Source organism: Hyla sarda, chromosome 2 (assembly GCF_029499605.1).
Source record: "Hyla sarda isolate aHylSar1 chromosome 2, aHylSar1.hap1, whole genome shotgun sequence".
Lineage (NCBI taxonomy): Eukaryota > Metazoa > Chordata > Amphibia > Anura > Hylidae > Hyla > Hyla sarda.
This window is the reverse complement of record NC_079190.1, coordinates 428254872-428273487: the sequence shown is the minus strand read 5'-3', so window position 1 is coordinate 428273487 and position 18616 is coordinate 428254872. Positions and strand designations below refer to the sequence as shown.

General features: G+C 41.1%; 1 protein-coding gene across 5 annotated transcripts in view; it reads right to left on the bottom strand.

Annotated features, from left to right (window-relative positions):
• MYO18A (myosin XVIIIA) overlaps window positions 1–18616 on the bottom strand; it is a 350022-nt gene that overhangs the window by 113986 nt on the left and 217420 nt on the right. For all 5 annotated transcript variants that reach the window (XM_056559045.1, XM_056559047.1, XM_056559046.1 and 2 more), the window contains 2 exons: window positions 7595–7660; window positions 2357–2485 (listed from right to left, as the gene is read on the bottom strand). In XM_056559045.1, coding sequence (XP_056415020.1) covers window positions 2357–2485; window positions 7595–7660 — 195 coding nt within the window. The remainder of the gene's footprint in view (window positions 1–2356; window positions 2486–7594; window positions 7661–18616) is intronic.

The following is an 18616-nucleotide window of genomic DNA, read 5'->3' as shown; positions in this document are numbered from 1 at the left end:
CTAAAGTGTGGTCTGACTAGTGATTTGTACAGTGGTAGAATGATTTCCTTGTCGTGGGCCTCTATGCCCCTATTGATACACCCCATGAATTTATTTGCCTTGGCAGCAGCTGCCCGACACTGGTCACTACAGCTAAATTTACTGATAACTAAGACCCCTAAGTCCTTTTCCATGTTAGTCGTCCCAAGTGTGCTCCCATTTAATACATCATCCCAGCCCGGATTTCACCCCCCATGTGCATTCCCTTACATTTATCAGTGTTGAACCTCATGTGCCACTTCCCAGCCCAAACCTCCAGCCTATCCAGATCCATTTGTAACAGTGCACTGTCCTCTATTGTGTTAACTACTTTACAGAGTTTAGTATCACTTACACACATTCTCCCCCAGCCCAATCCCTCTAATTTTATGTATCAACCAGCGACATCCAGCGATTGCCCCTGGTCCAGTCTGGAGCTCACCTACTCATAAAAGTTGATCAGGTTAGTTTGACAGGACCGATCCCTCATAAAGACATGCTGATATGGAGTCATACATTTATTTTTTATCAAGATACTCCAAAATAGCATCCCTTAGAAAACCCTCAAACAATTTACATACAACGGAGGTTAAACTAACAGGCCTGTAATTCCCGGGGTCACCTTTTGACCCCATATAAAATATTGGCACCACATTTGCCATGCACCAGTCCTGGGGAACCTTCCCTGTCACTTTAGAGTCCTTGAATATTAAAAATAGGGGTCTGTCTATTACATTACTTGATTCCTTTAGAACTCGGGAGTGAATGTCATCTAGACCTGGTGATTTCTCTATTTAGATTTTTCTTGTATGCGGCACTGTACTTCTTCCTGGGTTAGACAGGTGAACTGTACTGGGGAGTTTACCTTATCACACTGTATTTCACCTGGCATTTCATTTTCTTCGGTGAATACAGTGGAGAAGAATTTGTTTACTATATTTGCTTTTTTCTGATCCACGTCTATAATTTCTTCCTTATCATGTTGGACTTTTTTCAACCTTATCAACTATGATTTGACCATGTTTAATATAGGTTTTAGAAAATTTTGCTCCTTGCATGACAAGGGGAATGGCTAACTAAGGGAATCTAAGGGAATGTTAACACTACGGAATCTCCACGTGGAATTTCTGCTCAGATATTCCGCTTGAATGTTCCACTGCACCAATCTATAGTGTGAATAGGTCTCTATTGTCTCAGACACGGTGCAGACTTTTAGAGATGGAAAATTCCACCGCGAAAATTCACTTTGTTAAAATAATGAACACGCTCATTCTTTTGGCGGAACACACAGACTGCATTGCGGTCAATAGTGACGGTACAGTTCTGCAGGGTTTTAGTGACAATGAATTTAAGCGGCGGCCACTCAGACAGAATCTGCAACACAGAATATCTTTGGATGGAGATTCTGCAGTGTGAATATACCCTAACTGTTACAGTATTTAAAAAAATAAAATAAAATCCGGAAAATGTTCTTTAAGTTTGAATCACATAAAATTTGCAGATTCTATTGACATCCAGGAACTGGCCATACCATGCAATTAAACCCCCACTCTCCAGAAAACAACAGACCAAACAGGACACAACACATTGTTTAGAATGGGAACTTCGTTTGGATACAGCTGCAACACATCAGGTAAAAACTATACTGTGTAAGAGCAGCCTAAGTAAGTGAATTATAGGCAATGCTGGATCTTGATATTTCTATAAAGTAATACTTGTGTGGGATAATTGGTGGAAGTCAAGAACATCAAGAAATATACGGCAAGATGTCTTGTGAGTCACATCTAATTGGTGCACCGCTAGATGGACAATAAAGATTAAAGCATTGTCTCCTGGAACACTCTCCAAAGCACATTAGAAAACATTCAAAGGCTTACATCATTAATCTTGCTTTCTCTTTTTTCTCTAAGACTCCGGGTTAACGCATCAAGTGAGGAGCTATAAAGATTTCTGCAGCAAATGAGTGCAAAAATTTACACTTGACCCGAAGAACCTGCAGTAAATAGACTCACTAGTCTTCTTCACTCCAGAAGCCCAACCCATACATGTGATAAGAAGCACACAGCCCTTACCGTATCAGAAACTACTTGATCCCAGCTGTGTTACCAGCCTCTTGATAAAGTTACTGCTGAGAACACAGCTGAGCTGGGAACTGGAACACAAAAAAGCCCTGACTGTCCCTCCCAGTCTATGCAGACGTTAACAAGGAAACCCCCCGTCTGACATCAGGCTGTAATCTTTTATAAAAGGCGAGGAGTTTACCATTTTAGGTTACTGGCAAAAGGGCTCAGCTGAGGAAACAAAATATGGAGTTGCCAGCCTAGGAATCAAACTTTACCTTTCTCTTTTTGAAGTGCTGACGTGCCAAGTAGCCTCTGCATGCGGCCTGGAATAATATAAGGTTCTTACGGGTCTGCTCATCCCTCTGTTCTTCAAGCTTTGTTAAGGTGCTTGCACGGAAGAAGACCTGCAAAGACAAAGATGTAGATTTAGACCAGAGGCGCCTGTAAAGTGTCAGATCCTGCAGATCTACTAGCGCACTTAGAGATATGTGTATTCTTTCTGATAAATGTGTTGTATACATGTGAGGAAGTTAAGGCACAGGGTCACAGAGGGCTGCAGAGATCAATACCAGTAGAAACAAACCCTACCTTACAAGATAAGCTCTGAGTAAAATAAAACATAGAAAGGAAAAACACTGTAAAAGTTAACACTAAGCTGGTAAATCTTCACCGGCTGCCATGCTAAATTACGGTACAACCGGGAATTTATTCTGCAACTTAGGATAGATTATTACTATAAGCACTTATGGGGCGGGATTTTAATATGCAATGTGTCCCATTGTCCAGACCCTAAACAAGTGCTGGTTTGGATTCAGGAAGAATAAACAGACACACTTAGTTTATAATATGAGGCAGCACAAGAAGCAGCAGAGTGACCTCCCTTTTATCAGTGAAAAGTAAGAAACTGGGATTCCAGAGCTTCACCCTTTGCTGCCTGGGCAGTATGCTTGGCACCACCAGATCTCATAGAGACACCTAAGCAAAGAAATCCTCCTGAGGCCCCTGAAGAGGAACGTGTTAACCAGCGGGGCCTGGACCTCTCTAAGCCTTGCCTGTATTCCCCAGGCTGATTTGCATGAGGAATTCTGCCTGTGGGAAGCAACTCCTGGTCTGCACATAATACAAGCCACAGTATGCCCAGTTCTTTATTATACTAAATCCAAGCAGTGCATTGTGAGGGTGTGAATAGTAGTCGGATCTGCTGCATTCTCCCGTTACCGCTGGACATGACGCAGCTCTCTGCAGCTCTGCTGATGGAGAGGCTTCATTGATGTAGGATATGATCTCTGGCATTGAGAAAAGAGCCTTTGATGGTCTATTTAATGCATGCCAACAGACAGTGATTAAATAATCCTCTTCAGAGTGTTCTACTAGCTGTATGAACTCTAAGCACAGGCATATTACTGCTGACAAAGTGAGATATGGATGCAAAATAGGTTAATGAAAAGAACCAAATAAATAGAGGAAACCATGTGACACGGTGGTGTTGGAGCAGAGGAAACGATTCATCACAAGTATTGCTCTCCAGACAGACACTACAGGCAGACAATCACAGGCTGAAAGGGACCAACTTCTAATAAACGCATTGAAATAAACATTTACTGAAATTCTGACATGAAATTCTATACATTTTTGAATCCAAAGATTTTGCAGGGCTGCGCTGTTTATGGAACACACATTGATGGCAATGGGAGCTACGCAGACTGCAGAAAACATCTGGATCTGAGTTTAAAGCTTCCTCACCACTCATAAAAGCAGCAGCCAGGCTAATCTTGATCTCTAAATAGTTTAAGGTAGGTGAATCTGTCTGAAATTCATGGCATATCCCGTCGATATGACTTAAAGGGGTACTCCGGTGGAAAACTTTTTTTTTTTATTTTTTTAAATCAGCTGGTGCCAGAAAGTTAAACAGATTTGTAAATTACTTCTATTAAAACATCTTAATCCTTCCAGTACTTATTTGCTGCTGAATACTACAGAGGAAATTATTTTCTTTTTGAAACACAGAGCTCTCTGCTGACATCATGACCACAGTGCTCTCTGCTGACATCTCTGTCCATTTTAGGAACTGTTCAGAGCAGCATATGTTTTCTATGGGGATTTTCTTCTACTGTGGACAGTTTTTAAAATGGATAGAGGTGTCAGCAGAGAGCACTGTGGTCATGATGTCAGCAGAGAGCTCTGTGTTCCAAAAAGAAAATAATTTCCTCTGTAGTATTCAGCAGCTAATAAGTACTGGAAGGATTAAGATTTTTTAATAGAAGTAATTTACAAATCTGTTTGACTTTCTGGCACCAGTTGATTGAAAAAAAAAAAAAAATACAAAGTTGCAAAAAAAAAAAAAAAAAAATTGTTGCAAAACTACAACTCCCACCATGCCTGGACAGCCTTTGGCTGTCCAGGCATTCTGGGAGTTGTAGTTTTTTTTTAAAACTGGAGGCACCCTGGTTGGGAAACACTGATATATTTTCAAGGGATAAAGAGGAATAGTTCCCAGCTGAAAAAGCGTTTGGCCACAGCTTTAGGGTAAAGATGGCCATACACTTTTATTTTTAGATAGCAGACTGCTTAATGGTAAGAGGGAAGGGACTTATCTCCTGTAAGAACAAAAGGTTAGGCATGTTAAAATTCAACATGCTGGACCCTCCTTTTCTCCAATGTCTGCTGTCAGGGGGGAGTGGGGACACATCCATACCCACTCTAGGTTCAGCTTTCATTTACATCCAGGGTCTCAAACTCCCAGCCTGCGGAACAAAATTTTGCGGCCCGCACCACGGATCTGGAATTTGTAATGTCTGATGCCCAGAACATGCAGTTCTGGGTGCCGGGTAGGTGATCTCTTCCGGCATTTAGCACTGCTTGCCCGAAGCAGGGCTAAATGCCAGAAGACTTCACACACTTCGGCAAACACTGCTACATGGGACCCGGTGCACATATGACGGGGGCAACCAGTCTTGCCCCGTCACTAAACTGCTACTTAAATCTGCCTGCAGGGACTTCCTGGTGGAAGGGCGCGCGATGAGTGACATCATCGCAAGCACCGCGCAAGGACGCCGACGTCCTGCGCAGCGTGTGCGATGACGTCACTTATAGCACGCATCTCCACCAGGAAGTCCCCGCGGGCAGATGTAGTAAGTAGCGCAGTCCAGGTGGGGAGTTTGTGCTATGACTACCTAATGTGGGGAATCTGTACTACGGTTATCTAACGTGGGGAAACTGTGCTAATTAATGTGGGGAAACTTCTACCTTCCTAATGTGAAATCTAGAGAGAGGGAGGAAGGCGCCTCATGTGCGGGATCAGTAGATCTTGTTGGTGGGGGTAGGGGACGGTAATTCCCAAGCCGCTTACCAAAGTTGGTTGTGCGCCCACACACAACAAGGTAAAGTGCAAAAGAAATATAGAAGAAGGTCCACTGCAGCCCTCCTGGGTAAGAGTAAAATCAAAACCGAATGACCAGGGAGTCAGGAGTTTGTCTGGCGCAGAGAGGAACCATCAGGCAGCCGAGTAAAATCAATGGATTTATTAGATGCAACGCGTTTCGCTGGGCATGCGCAGCTTCATCAAGCATGACAAGAGAAGGCTGGTAACAGATATATATACCTCCAGGAATTAACCATTAGAGTACTTTTTGAAAGAGTTGTTACATAAAATTACATATCCACATATGAATGTGACAATGTATGAAAAATATATAAATAGATATAAATAAATATAAATAAACAGACAAAAGTCACAAAAATAATAATAAAACAATAATGTAAAAGCACAAAAAATCCAAATTTACAAACATTATATAAATAAATAAAAGATACAGAAGTTTCTGTATGCAGAAAGGAAGAAAAAGGATAATAAAACATAAGGAATAATATATAATATATATATACACAGTGGGGCGCTCCAGGGTGTGTATATATTATTCCTTATGTTTTATTATCCTTTTTCTTCCTTTCTGCATACAGAAACTTCTGTATCTTTTATTTATTTATATAATGTTTGTAAATTTGGATTTTTTTTACGAATATTCACACCCTGCGTTTTCGCCGGGTGCTGTATTCAATACCGCACTAGTTATTCTAGTTCATTTTTCTCACTTTCTCTAAGTAGTGTTCATACATCACCCTCTGGTCAGTTGCGATTTGTTTTACCGCACTGTTTATTTTTTATTTATACTATCATTATCCATTTAATAATGCAGCGATATACAAATACATTTTTTACTCTTTGAACTAACATACATAGCACTTTATATTTTATATTCTTTTATATTATATATATTTTGAAATAATATCCAACTTGCGTTGTTGAATGCCGCACCGGTGACTAAGCGGTGTGATTGCTTGAGTCGCTTGTGGTGGTATATCCACACCACATGCGATAATTATATTATATATATATATGTTTATATGATTTCATTGTGCTTTTACATTATTGTTTTATTATTATTTTTGTGACTTTTGTCTGTTTATTTATATTTATTTATATCTATTTATATATTTTTCATACATTGTCACATTCATATGTGGATATGTAATTTTATGTAACAACTCTTTCAAAAAGTACTCTAATGGTTAATTCCTGGAGGTATATATATCTGTTACCAGCCTTCTCTTGTCATGCCTGATGAAGCTGCGCATGCGCAGCGAAACGCGTTGCATCTAATAAATCCATTGATTTTACTTGGCTGCCTGATGGTTCCTCTCTGCGCCAGACAAACTCCTGACTCCCTGGTCATTCGGTTTTGATTTTACCTTCCTAATGTGGGGAAACTGCTGCCTACCTAATGCTTCCCGCCCTCCCCCCCCCCCCCCCCAGCAGTAGCACCCTCATCATCCATCAGCTTATGCTATTACCACAGAGGGGTAGGGTGGATTGGGGGGGTTTGCTGGTGGATGATTTGGGTGCTACTGCTGGTGGGTGGGTGTTGCTGGTGGATGATGAGGGGTGCATGATGGGGGCATTATATGTGAGGGGCGCATGATGGGGGCATTATATGTGAGGGGCGCATGATGGGGGCATTATATGTGAGGGGCGCATGATGGGGGCATTATATGTGAGGGGCGCATGATGGGGGCATTATATGTGAGGGGCGCATGATGGGGGCATTATATGTGAGGGGCGCATGATGGGGGCATTATATGTGAGGGGCGCATGATGGTGGCATTATATGTGAGGGGCGCATGATTGGGGCATTATATGTGAGGGGCGCATGCAGCCCAGCCTCACCCAGCCGCTACCTCCGGTGGCCCCCAGATAATTTGAGACCCCCGATTTACATAATGTGCCTGGCCACCGTAAGGTTGTTTTCCAATAAGAACAATGATGGTCTACATTCACTAAGGGTAATCAGTATCAGATCAGGGGGGGCGCAAAACTCTTGAGTGAGTGCAATGGCTTCCTCTTTGTTTTTTTTCTGGTCCATACACCTGCAAGTCATACACATGCAAAGTAAAGCAGCCTTGTCCTATATAACAGAGCTCCAATATCCCACATTTATTTGGAAGTCTGCACATACCCTGCTTAGACCCATATGATAACTGCTCTTCTCCAGATCCAGGGATTCTAGAAGCTCTTCTACAGCCTGCAAAAAACAAGAAAAAAAATGATCCAAAAACATTCTAATAACAGGAAAAATTATTATTCAGTCATAATTGGGATTATTAGATCATTTACATTATAAATGTAGAAGAATATCTGACAGTTTATTATATTTCACAGCATATTTATATGTTGAAAATGTGTAAAGGTAGCTGCAACCCGACAATAGGAACAATAGTATTACTGCCAGACGAGTACGAATGTGAAAAAGGTTGTGTATCCCATACAACCTGCGAACAATGTATTAAGTGGGGGTATACTTTCCTCAAGTCTGGACTTGATTATCACCAATAAATGGGTGTATATAAAATTAAAAATATATGTAAAAAATGATGTTGACCCAGTGAATTAATTTAAAACTATTTATTATTACAATGATAGTGCTTGTGGTGTCCTTTGTAGGGCCCTTACATGGGACTCACCACGATAAGCAAGATAGTGAATGTATAAAATATTCATACAATGAAATAAAATAAAATAGACCTATACTATTCAGGGTAAAAAAGTGCTGGTATCCCAGTGTGCACCTCCACTTTATATATTTATATGTTGACTCAGAACTACAAGATTAATAAACCTATACATTAACCCCTTAACGACGCAGGACGTATATTTAATCAACGGCCGGGACCCGCGGCTAATACCACACATCGCCGATCGCGGCGATGTGCGGTATTAACCCTTTAGAAGCGGCGGTCAAAGCTGACCGCCGCTTCTAAAGTGAAACTGAAAGTATCCCGGCTGCTCAGTCGGGCTGTTCGGGACTGCCGCGGTGAAATCGCGGCGCCCCGAACAGCTGATCGGACACCGGGAGGGCTCTTACCTGCCTCCTCGGTGTCCGATCGACGAATGACTGCTCCGTGCCTGAGATCCAGGCAGGAGCAGTCAAGCGCCGATAATGCTGATCACAGGCGTGTTAATACACACCAGTGATCAGCATAGGAGATCAGTGTGTGCAGTGTTATAGGTCCCTATGGGACCTATAACACTGCAAAAAAAAGTAAAAAAAAAGTGTTAATAAAGGTCATTTAACCCCTTCCCTAATAAAAGTTTGAATCACCCCCCTTTTCCCATAAAAAAAATAAAACAGTGTAAAAAAAATAAATAAATAAACATATGTGGTATCGCCGCGTGCGTAAATGTCCGAACTATAAAAATATATAATTAATTAAGCCGTACGGTCAATGGCGTACGTGCAAAAAAATTCCAAAGTCCAAAAAAGCGTATTTTGGTAACTTTTTATAACATTAAAAAATGAATAAAAAGTGATCAAAAAGTCCGATCAAAACAAAAATCATACCGATAAAAACTTCAGATCACGGCACAAAAAATGAGTCCTCATACCGCCCCGTACGTGGAAAAATAAAAAAGTTATAGGGGTCAGAAGATGACATTTTTAAACGTATAAATTTTCCTGCATGTAGTTATGATTTTTTCCAGAAGTGCGACAAAATCAAACCTATATCAGTAGGGTATCATTTTAACCGTATGGACCTACAGAATAATGATAAGGTGTAATTTTTACCAAAATATGCACTGCGTAGAAACGGAAGCCCCCAAAAGTTACAAAATGGCGTTTTTTTTTCGATTTTGTCGCACAATGATTTTTTTTTCTGTTTCGCCGTGCATTTTTGGGTAAAATGACTAATGTCACTGCAAAGTAGAATTGGCAACGCAAAAAATAAGCCATAATATGGATTTTTAGGTGGAAAATTGAAAGGGTTATGATTTTTAACAGGTAAGGAGGAAAAAACGAAAGTGCAAAAACGGAAAAACCCTGAGTCCTTAAGGGGTTAAATGTACGGTAAACTCAGACACAGTGTGAACCAAGCCTTAAACTACACTGAACAGAAGTAAATAGATGGTGAACTTTTCGGGTAGTTGTAATAGGACAGCCCAGTAGCTCAGTGGTTAAAGGGGTACTCCACTGGCCAGCGTTCAGAAGTAAATGTTCCATATGCAGTTTTTGTGCTGAGGGGATCGACCACACCCCTCGTGATGTCACAGCCACCCCCCTCAATGCAAGTCTATGGGAGGGGACATGACTGCCATCACGCCCCCTCCCATAGACTTGCATTGAGGGGGTGTGGCCGACCCCCGCAGCGTTCGGAAAACAGCGTTCGGAACATTTACTTCCGACCGCTGGCTGGTGGAGTACCCCTTTAAGATAGTTTCTTTGCAGATGCTGCCCTTGGTGGGATATGGATTCCAGACCCAAGTGGTGCAAAGAGTTTGTATGTTCTCCCCATATGTTGGTGTGGGTTTTCTCCGCGTACTCCGGTTACCTACCACACTTTAAAGCATATTGATAGGTGAGTTTAGATTGTGAGCCCCAATTGGTACAAAGACCTGAATGATGTCAAGCTCTGTACAGCACTGCAGAATCCATGATGACCAAAACCTCATACCTCAAAGTCCATACAGCATAATCTCATGGGGGCATAAATACATTTCACAGCAGACCTTGCACAAACTATAACTTTTACGGTTTACAATGCTTTCTGTTGAATCCAGTCTACCCTATGAAGGTTGTTCAGTACCTCTGCTAAATAATCCTCGACTGATAAGACAAAATGCCCATTACATTTCAGCCAATTCACAGCAGGAGACAATGCCGGGCTCTTTAACACTTCTTGTCACGACTTACATTGCCTGCTACCCACTGATTTATAATACTCATTAACACCTTTACTTCTAGCAGAACACGCTGCACATAAATATTAATACATCCTCATGTAGATGTGATGCTACGCACGCCGCTCTGAGCGCCACAACCAGGGTAATTCATAATTACTTGTCTTTGAAGGCTGCTAAGCTAATATCGCACACAATGCAATAGACTGGACAGGGTCATGACTGCTAGTGGGTGACCTCAGTACAAGTGTTGGCTTTAACCTATTGATACCAAGACCATATTAAAGACATAGGGGTAATGACTTTGTTTTAGAAGTACATGTATAATGTCACTTTAGAAAGCGTATAATTCCACATTATCAAATGACAGACGCATACCCCTATTATCCCCAGATTTATCCCACACAGTAATGACTCCATTCACTATGGGGGGAAATAATCCACTAAGTCTCTGTTCTAAAAGGTTGAGTCACCTCCCTGTTTGGAATCATTTATTTTCTACCCACACTACAGAGTTTCTGAATAGTTCAAGAAGGTCAACATGCTTTGCCCGCTGTTATATACACAAATGTATATCTGAGAAAGTTCTAGAGAAATGAATGCGTACGTAGATGTCAGCTTTACTTTAGTTTAAAAATCAATAAAAATCTAAGTTGCACTTTAAGTCTTTCCTTGAGACGTCGTAGCCACACACCCTCATGACGTCACACCCCACCCCGCCCCCTCAATGCAAGTCTATGGGAGGGGGCGTCACGCCCCCTCCCATAGACCTGCATTGAGGGGCCGGGATGTGACGTCATGATGGGGCAGGACTATGTCACGAGCTCCCGGCATCAGCTCCAGTGTTTGGAACAGTTTGTTCCAAACGCTGAGCAGTGGACAACCCCTTTAATGCTTAAGATCTTCCACCATTTTTTTAGCCCTTCTTTGGACCAGTTCTATGAATAATTTTTTTTTTTTTTTTTTTTTTTGCAGGTGAGGTCTCCAGAACTAAACACAGCATTCCAGATGTGGTCTTTTTAGAGCTCTATACATACACAATCCCCCTCCCTATTGGATATACCTCTAGCTATATAGCCAAGTCTACTGCCTGGTAGGCACTGTTGACTCAACTTGAGGTTACCAGAAATCACTGCCCCTAAATCCTTCTCTTCTGAAGTCGTCACTAACACAGAACTGCTTACACTATACTTTGATCACTTACAAACAAAATAACAAATAGGACCAAGAACAGACCCTTGTGGCCACCACTTGAAGCCAATCTCTGGCCAGAATACACACTATTAACAAAATTCCTCCGATATATATCCTTCAGCCAACTGCAAATCCACTAAACTATTCAGGGATTTATTCAAAAGTTTACTAAGTAAACTTTGACCAACCCCTTTAAAAGGAAAACGGTCATCCTGTTCACCCACAATAAACCCAATACACTGGGTTATAGTGCGGGTGAACAGGAGACCGATATAGGTACCTGCACTCCGGAGATCTGTCCCTCTGAAGAACGGCTTCCATCTTCAGTGAATTGCGCATTGGAGACACGCCCGCCGGCTCAATTTGAATATTCATTGTTGACCCATGACAATGAATATTCATATTGAGCTGGCGGGACTGCCTCCAGCATGCAATTCTTGGAAGACTGAAGCAAGTGCATTTGCTTCATTAAAGGGGTTATCCAGGAATAGTAAATCAGAGCTAATTTCTTTTTTTTTAAAAACTGTCTATCTCTAGGTTGGGTGTGGTTCTGCAGCTCAGTTCCATTGAACAGAAATGGAGCCAAGTTGTAATACCCCACTCAACCTGGGGACAAACGTGGAGCTGTTTTTGAAAAAAAAAATTAAAAAAAAAAATTAAAAAACAATCTGCCCCATAAGAGACCAGTAATATAATGGCCACATGGAGCCCTGTAGCAGATTTTGCATCTGGGCCCAGGAGCTACAAGTTGCGCCTCTGATCGCATGCACAAATACACTGCTCAAAAATATAATGGGAACATTTAAACAACACAATGTAACTCCAAGTCAACCACACTTCTGTGAAATCACACTGTCCACTCAGGAAGAAACACTGATTGACAATCAATTTCACATGCTGTTGTGCAAATGGAACAGACAACAGGTGGAAATTATAGGCAATTAACAAGACACCCCAATAAAGGAGTGGTTCTGCAGGTGGTGACCACAGACCACTTCTCAGTTCCTATGCTTCCTGGCTCATGTTTTGGTCACTTTTGAATGCTGGCGGTGCTTTCACTCTAGTGGTAGCATGAGACGGAGTCTACAACTCACACAAGTGGCTCAGGTAGTGCAGCTCGTCCAGGATGGAACATCAATGCGAGCTGTGACAAGAAGGTTTGCTGTGTCTGTCAGCATAGTGTCCAGAGCATGGAGGCGCTACCAGGAGACAGGCCAGTACATCAGGAGACGTGGAGGAGGCCGTAGGAGGGCAACAACCCTGCAACAGGACTGCTACCTCCGCCTTTGTGCAAGGAGGAGCAGGAGGAGATGCTTTAGTCCAGGTCTGAGAGGACATCCCTCAGGAGACCATCCACCACCTCATCAGAAGCATGCCCAGGCGTTGTAGGGAGGTCATACGGGCACGTGGAGGCCACACACACTACTGAGCCTCATTTTGACTTGTTTTAAGGAAATTACATCAAAGTTGGATCAGCCTGTAGTGTGGTTTTCCACTTTGATTTTGAGTGTGACTCCATATCCAGATCTCCATGAGTTGATAAATTTGATTTCCATTGATCATTTTTGTGTGATTTTGTTGTCAGCACATTCAACTATGTAAAGACGAAAGTATTTCATGCGATTAGCTCATTCATTCATTCATCTTAGTGTTCCCTTAATTTTTTTGAGCAGTGTAGAATATATAGTTTTACCAAACTCATACCAAAAAGTTTAAAACATTTTTTATAAAAAAATAATAATAATCCCCTAAGAATTCTTATTTTTAAAGAGTAAAAAAGAAAAATGTCATTGCATAGAAGTATATAAAGTGATGAGAACTCCACTCTCATCTACCTAAATGGCGCACACAAGGAGTGCTTCCAACATCTACCAATAAAGTTAAACAACATGAACCAAATCTAGAAGATCTAAAATAGAAGCATTATGTGCAATAAAAGCATTTAAAAAAAGCTCACGCTGCACAAATGCTTCCCTATGAAGAAGAACAAAATGTTCTTTCCATTAGAAGCTGAAAACTTTATCAAACGCTTCTCCTTTAAATCCCTCCTACAATTTTATTTTATACTACATACTGCTTTTTGATGGATAGCAGTCTTTTATCTTTACAGTCTTTAGAGCATAAGGTTATGCATATGTCTAGAAGTCAGAATAACTACTTCATCAGGTTTATACAGAGATACAAATAGCCAGAGTTGGCATTCAGCGGGGTCAACTGATCTCACCTATCAGCTTTTAGGCTGGTCATCCAAATGTTGGCTGATACCATATCTTGACAGGACCCTTTAACAGTTTTCTAATGTGATGGCATACCGTTATCCAAAATGTATTTTTAATGGAAAATGTCAGTTGCAGGTTAAAATGTTTTGTGCTATCATTTTGCCCAAATCAACCACAACCAGAAATATCTATAAGCCACATGTGACCATTACTCAAAAATACATCATAGGCTAGTATGTGAGCAGCCATGTATGATATTAGAAATTATTTTTGGTTAACTTTTTTACATTAATGTTGGGGTCATTTTTTATTTCAAGCATTACTGACATTTGAAAAACCTTTGACATGTCACACAGACATTTCATCATTTTGATCAGTCGGGTCTCAGGGTTGAGACCCCCACCAATCTCTAGATATAGCCAGAATAAGTGAATGGCTGTGCGCTTCACTCCCCATCTTAACACCTTATCTGATTTACTGCAGGAATCCGGATCCATTCTATGTCTATGCAGTGAGCTGGGTGAGGTGGCGATCCAGGGAGTGAAGCACAACGCTGTGCACTTCTTCCAGAAGCCAAAGTGCATGCTGTCAATTACACAAATGTCACACAAAACATTCACTAGAACCTGTCCATCACAAACCCATCACAAAGGAGTTGAATGCTAAGCTATTCTCCAATTTTAAAAGTGTCAGGAACAAGCGACCTCCCTTCGGCAAAGCTTAGGGAGTCCATCTCTGCTCTGATGCCTACCAAGGTTATCACCCAAACATCCCTCAGAGCTGAAATGTCAAAATTTCTATGCTGGGATCCAAGGCTGGTTATACACACCCAGATCCCTCGAAACCATTCAAACACTGAACCATGTAAATGTCCCACCTGACTTATCTCGCAAGTTAGCATCAGACCACAAAAGTTACATGATCCTTTAATATATGACATTCTATGTGGGGCTGCGTTTCCAGTTTCGGAAACCTCCGGGTTTCCGGGCCTGGAGATGGGACGTCACATCACGCCGTCTCCATTGATGTCTATGGGAGGGGGCATGACGGCAGTTACGCCCCCTCCCAAAGACTTTGCATAGGGGATAATATGTTTTTGCCTGGAATACTTCTTTAACTTTCAGGTCTAGTAAATTATATTTGACAAGTTATAAAGACTTTAAGACATGTTATATTCTCATCAGTTTCTCAAATTTGGTTTTATGCTGCTTTCTAAGGCAACTTCACCTACAGGAACAGATAAAGCATATTCCTATCTATATAAAACAACACTGTACAATAAATAAGTCCCTATCTTTTTTTTTCCATAGTAATGAAAAGTTTATTGGGTCTTCACATAAGGCATAATGATTCTATGGGTTTTTTTGTGCACCACTTTTCTTTCTTACGATGCATATTAAACGTTAAATTATGATGACACACATTAAAGAAGTTTGCTTATGAAAAAAAGGATTATATTGCAAGTTTTTACTAACTTTTTTGTTTTCCTCTAGCATTTTATCTCCAGCTGCCAGTGCACAAATTATGTACAGAGCGACAGAAGATAAAGTTAAGTGTGATGGTCCTTTGGGGAGAGAGGGAGGGATAAACTTAGATCAGCGCTTATGGCTGTAAACCCTCTAAAAAGTACTAGTAAGAGAAAATGTATTTTCTACCACCGCCTTATCTTCAGGCTGCTTATCACACTGTAGTATGGCCTTAAATAAAAAAAAATTTAAAAAAGTAAATACAGTATATAAAAAAAAAAAAAAATCCCAACGCACTAAAATATAAAATGACAACAAAATCATGATCTATACCAACTACTTAATTCTTTGAGTTCTAACAGCTTTAAATGAAAGGATATGGACACCATTGGTATGGTCCAATCAGAAGACAGCTAGAGCTGCCAATCAGAGCTGGGAGGAAAGGCCAGGAAATCAAAGAGACCTGGTCACTTGTCAGAAAGGGTTTGCCCCTTGGGCACTTGTCATAAAGGGTTCGCCTCCTGGGCACTTGTCTGGGCACTTATTGGTTCCCAGGATGGTACAAGACATTTCATACCATTACATTTTTTGTTAAAGATTTTAAATATTACAAATTACAAGCATTAAAAAAGAGATAGAAGAGCAAGGCATTTTATTATGTGATACAACATGCATGACTGGAATATTAAGTATATTTTAACTTCTCTTCCCATCCTCTATATGGAACTTTCAGCAGTGTTGAGGGCTCAAAATGGATGATAGTTTAATATATGAAAAATGTATCACAGTGTTTGCAGTGGATAGAGGATATGTTTATTTCTACAGACAGCCCCTTTAAAGGGGTATTCCGGTGAAAAACATTTTTTTTAAATCAACTAGTGCCAGAACATTAAATAGATTTGTAAATGACTTCTATTTAGAAATCTTAATCCTTCTAGTACTTATCAGCTGCTGTGTACTACAGAGGAAGTTCTTTTCTTTTTGTATTTCCTTTCTGTCTGACCACAGTGCTCTCTGCTGACACCTTTGTCCATGTTAGGAACTGTCCAGGGCAGGAGCAAATCCCGATAGCAAACCTCTCCTTCTCTGGACAGTTCCTGACATGGACAGAGGTCTCCGCAGAGAACACTGTGGTCAGCCAGAAAAAAGAAAAAAAAAATACCCCTGAATCATATAGCTATTGATAAGTACTGGAAGGATTAAGCTTTTTTAATAGAAGTAATTTTACAAATCTGTTTAACGTTCTAGCACCAGTTGATTTAAAAAAAAAAAAAAAAAAAAAAGGTTTTCCAGCGGAGTACCCCTTTACGATAAAAGAAAAGAAAAAGGAGAAGGGATGAGAGAATACAGAGGGAAAAAGGTGCCCATAAACTTTCAATAGCTGTCAGACAAACGTATACAGTGATCCCTCAACTTACAATGGCCTCAACATACAATAATTTCAACATACAATGGTCTTTTCTGGACCATTGTAACTTGAAACCAGACTCAACATACAATGTACGGACAGTCCAGATCTGAGAAACGTGTCAATGACTGGAAGAACCGACCAATCAGAATGGGCATTTTACTGGTAAATCACCTCTATTACTGAAGTACAAGCACTGACTGTTGTCTAGTAGCGCCCCCTACAGTACAGGGAGGAACTACAAGTTCTGTACTACTCCTTACCTGTGCCAGGGTTAGCTGCTCCTTTTGGACACCAAGTAAGGGCGGCTCCATTTGGGACACTGTGTGTACTGTATAGGACCCTGAAGAAGCTCCTGTCCTCTACATAAACGATTGTTTCCCAACCAGGGTGCCTCCAGCTGTTGCAAAACTACAACTCCCAGCATGCCCGGACAGCCGTTGGCTGTCCGGGCATGCTGGGAGTTGTAGTTTTGCAACAGCTGGATGAACCCTGGTTGGGAAACATTGACATAGACAGTGATTTACAGCTCCCAGCAGATCTTTATTACTTTTATATGGAAGGATTTGCTTTATCTAGATTAGTTTTCTACTTATTTTTCTTTAATCCTCCCTTTTTTCCCCTATTTTTGATGACATTTTGGTGGCTTCAGAACCAATTACCAGGTTTCCATAGAGTTCTGGTCTCAACATACGATGGTTTCAACATACGATGGTCGTCCCAGAACCAATTAATATTGTAACTTGAGGGACTACTCTATTTAGTAGTTATCTCTCCAATCTGCCCATACACATAAATGTTTGCTACAGGCAAACTCATGTATTCTCAATAGAGAGAGGTAAGACTAGGCTCACACTGCCGTTGTGCTCTGACCTGTGTAGGGTCCGTTCGGCTCTTCATTTCTTATTTTGATTTTTTTTTTTTTATGTGTCGGGGCACAACTAGCACCACCAAGTCCTGACTAATCCCATGACTTGGAATGGAGGCAGTCAGGTGGACGGTACTTTACAGGAGTCGAGTGGACTGAAGAAAGACCTCCCTTGTGTGGAGCACGCCAACAGTTTGAACGAGCCCTAAGACAGGCCTGGCGGTGGGGCTCAACTCTTTGAAAACAATAGGGTCAGGCTATAGAAATCCAACCTGCCTGAGCCTTTTCTAACATGATATCATCAGCGGAGAGTAGGAAGGCAACCATATACTTTAGACAGTTGACTGGTCCTATCAGCAGGTTTGGATCATTTTTATTTTTGTCTAAATTCTAAGGGGACCTTAAAGAAGATGCCCAGCGAAATAAAATGTATCCCCGAATGTTCGGCCCGGCACTTCTCCAGGAAATGACATTTCGCATCCAGCACGTCAGCTGGTCGAAACACACCCCCCTTCATCCACCTCTATGGAAGAGGCGGAGACACAGCGTTCATCAGTCTCCGCCTCTCCCATAAAGATGAATGGAGGGAGCGTGTTTCCACCAGCTGACGTGCTGGGTACGAAACCCTTATTGGAAGAGCAGAGCCAGGGCAACATGTGGGAGATCGCAGGAGGTCCTAGCGGTCGGACCCCCCCCCCCCCAGCCATTACCACCCCCCCGCAATCAGACACTATCCTGCTGATAGGGGATACATTTTGTTTCACTGGACATCTTCTTTAAGAAAAGAAATAGGATTTTTATTTATTACAAAAAAAAAGGGGGGGGGGGAGAAATCGAAGAAATGAAAAGGTGAGTGACTTATCTGTCTTACGATGAAGATGGTACATACAACAGTCTCTGTTGTTTTTTATGCAGATGTGCAATTAAAATTGCAATTAAAATTAAAAGCTTTTTTTTTGTGGAACAATATTTACGGTCCCGATATTAAAACTATAACACATTTCTACAACAGGACTAAGTTCAAGGAGTTAATTGAAGGGAGAAAAAAAAAAAAAAAACATCAATTACATTAGTAAACAGGGCAAAAAAATACTTTTGGCGAACCGGCACACTAGAATTACTGTGTAAATTATTGATGACTCATGCAAAT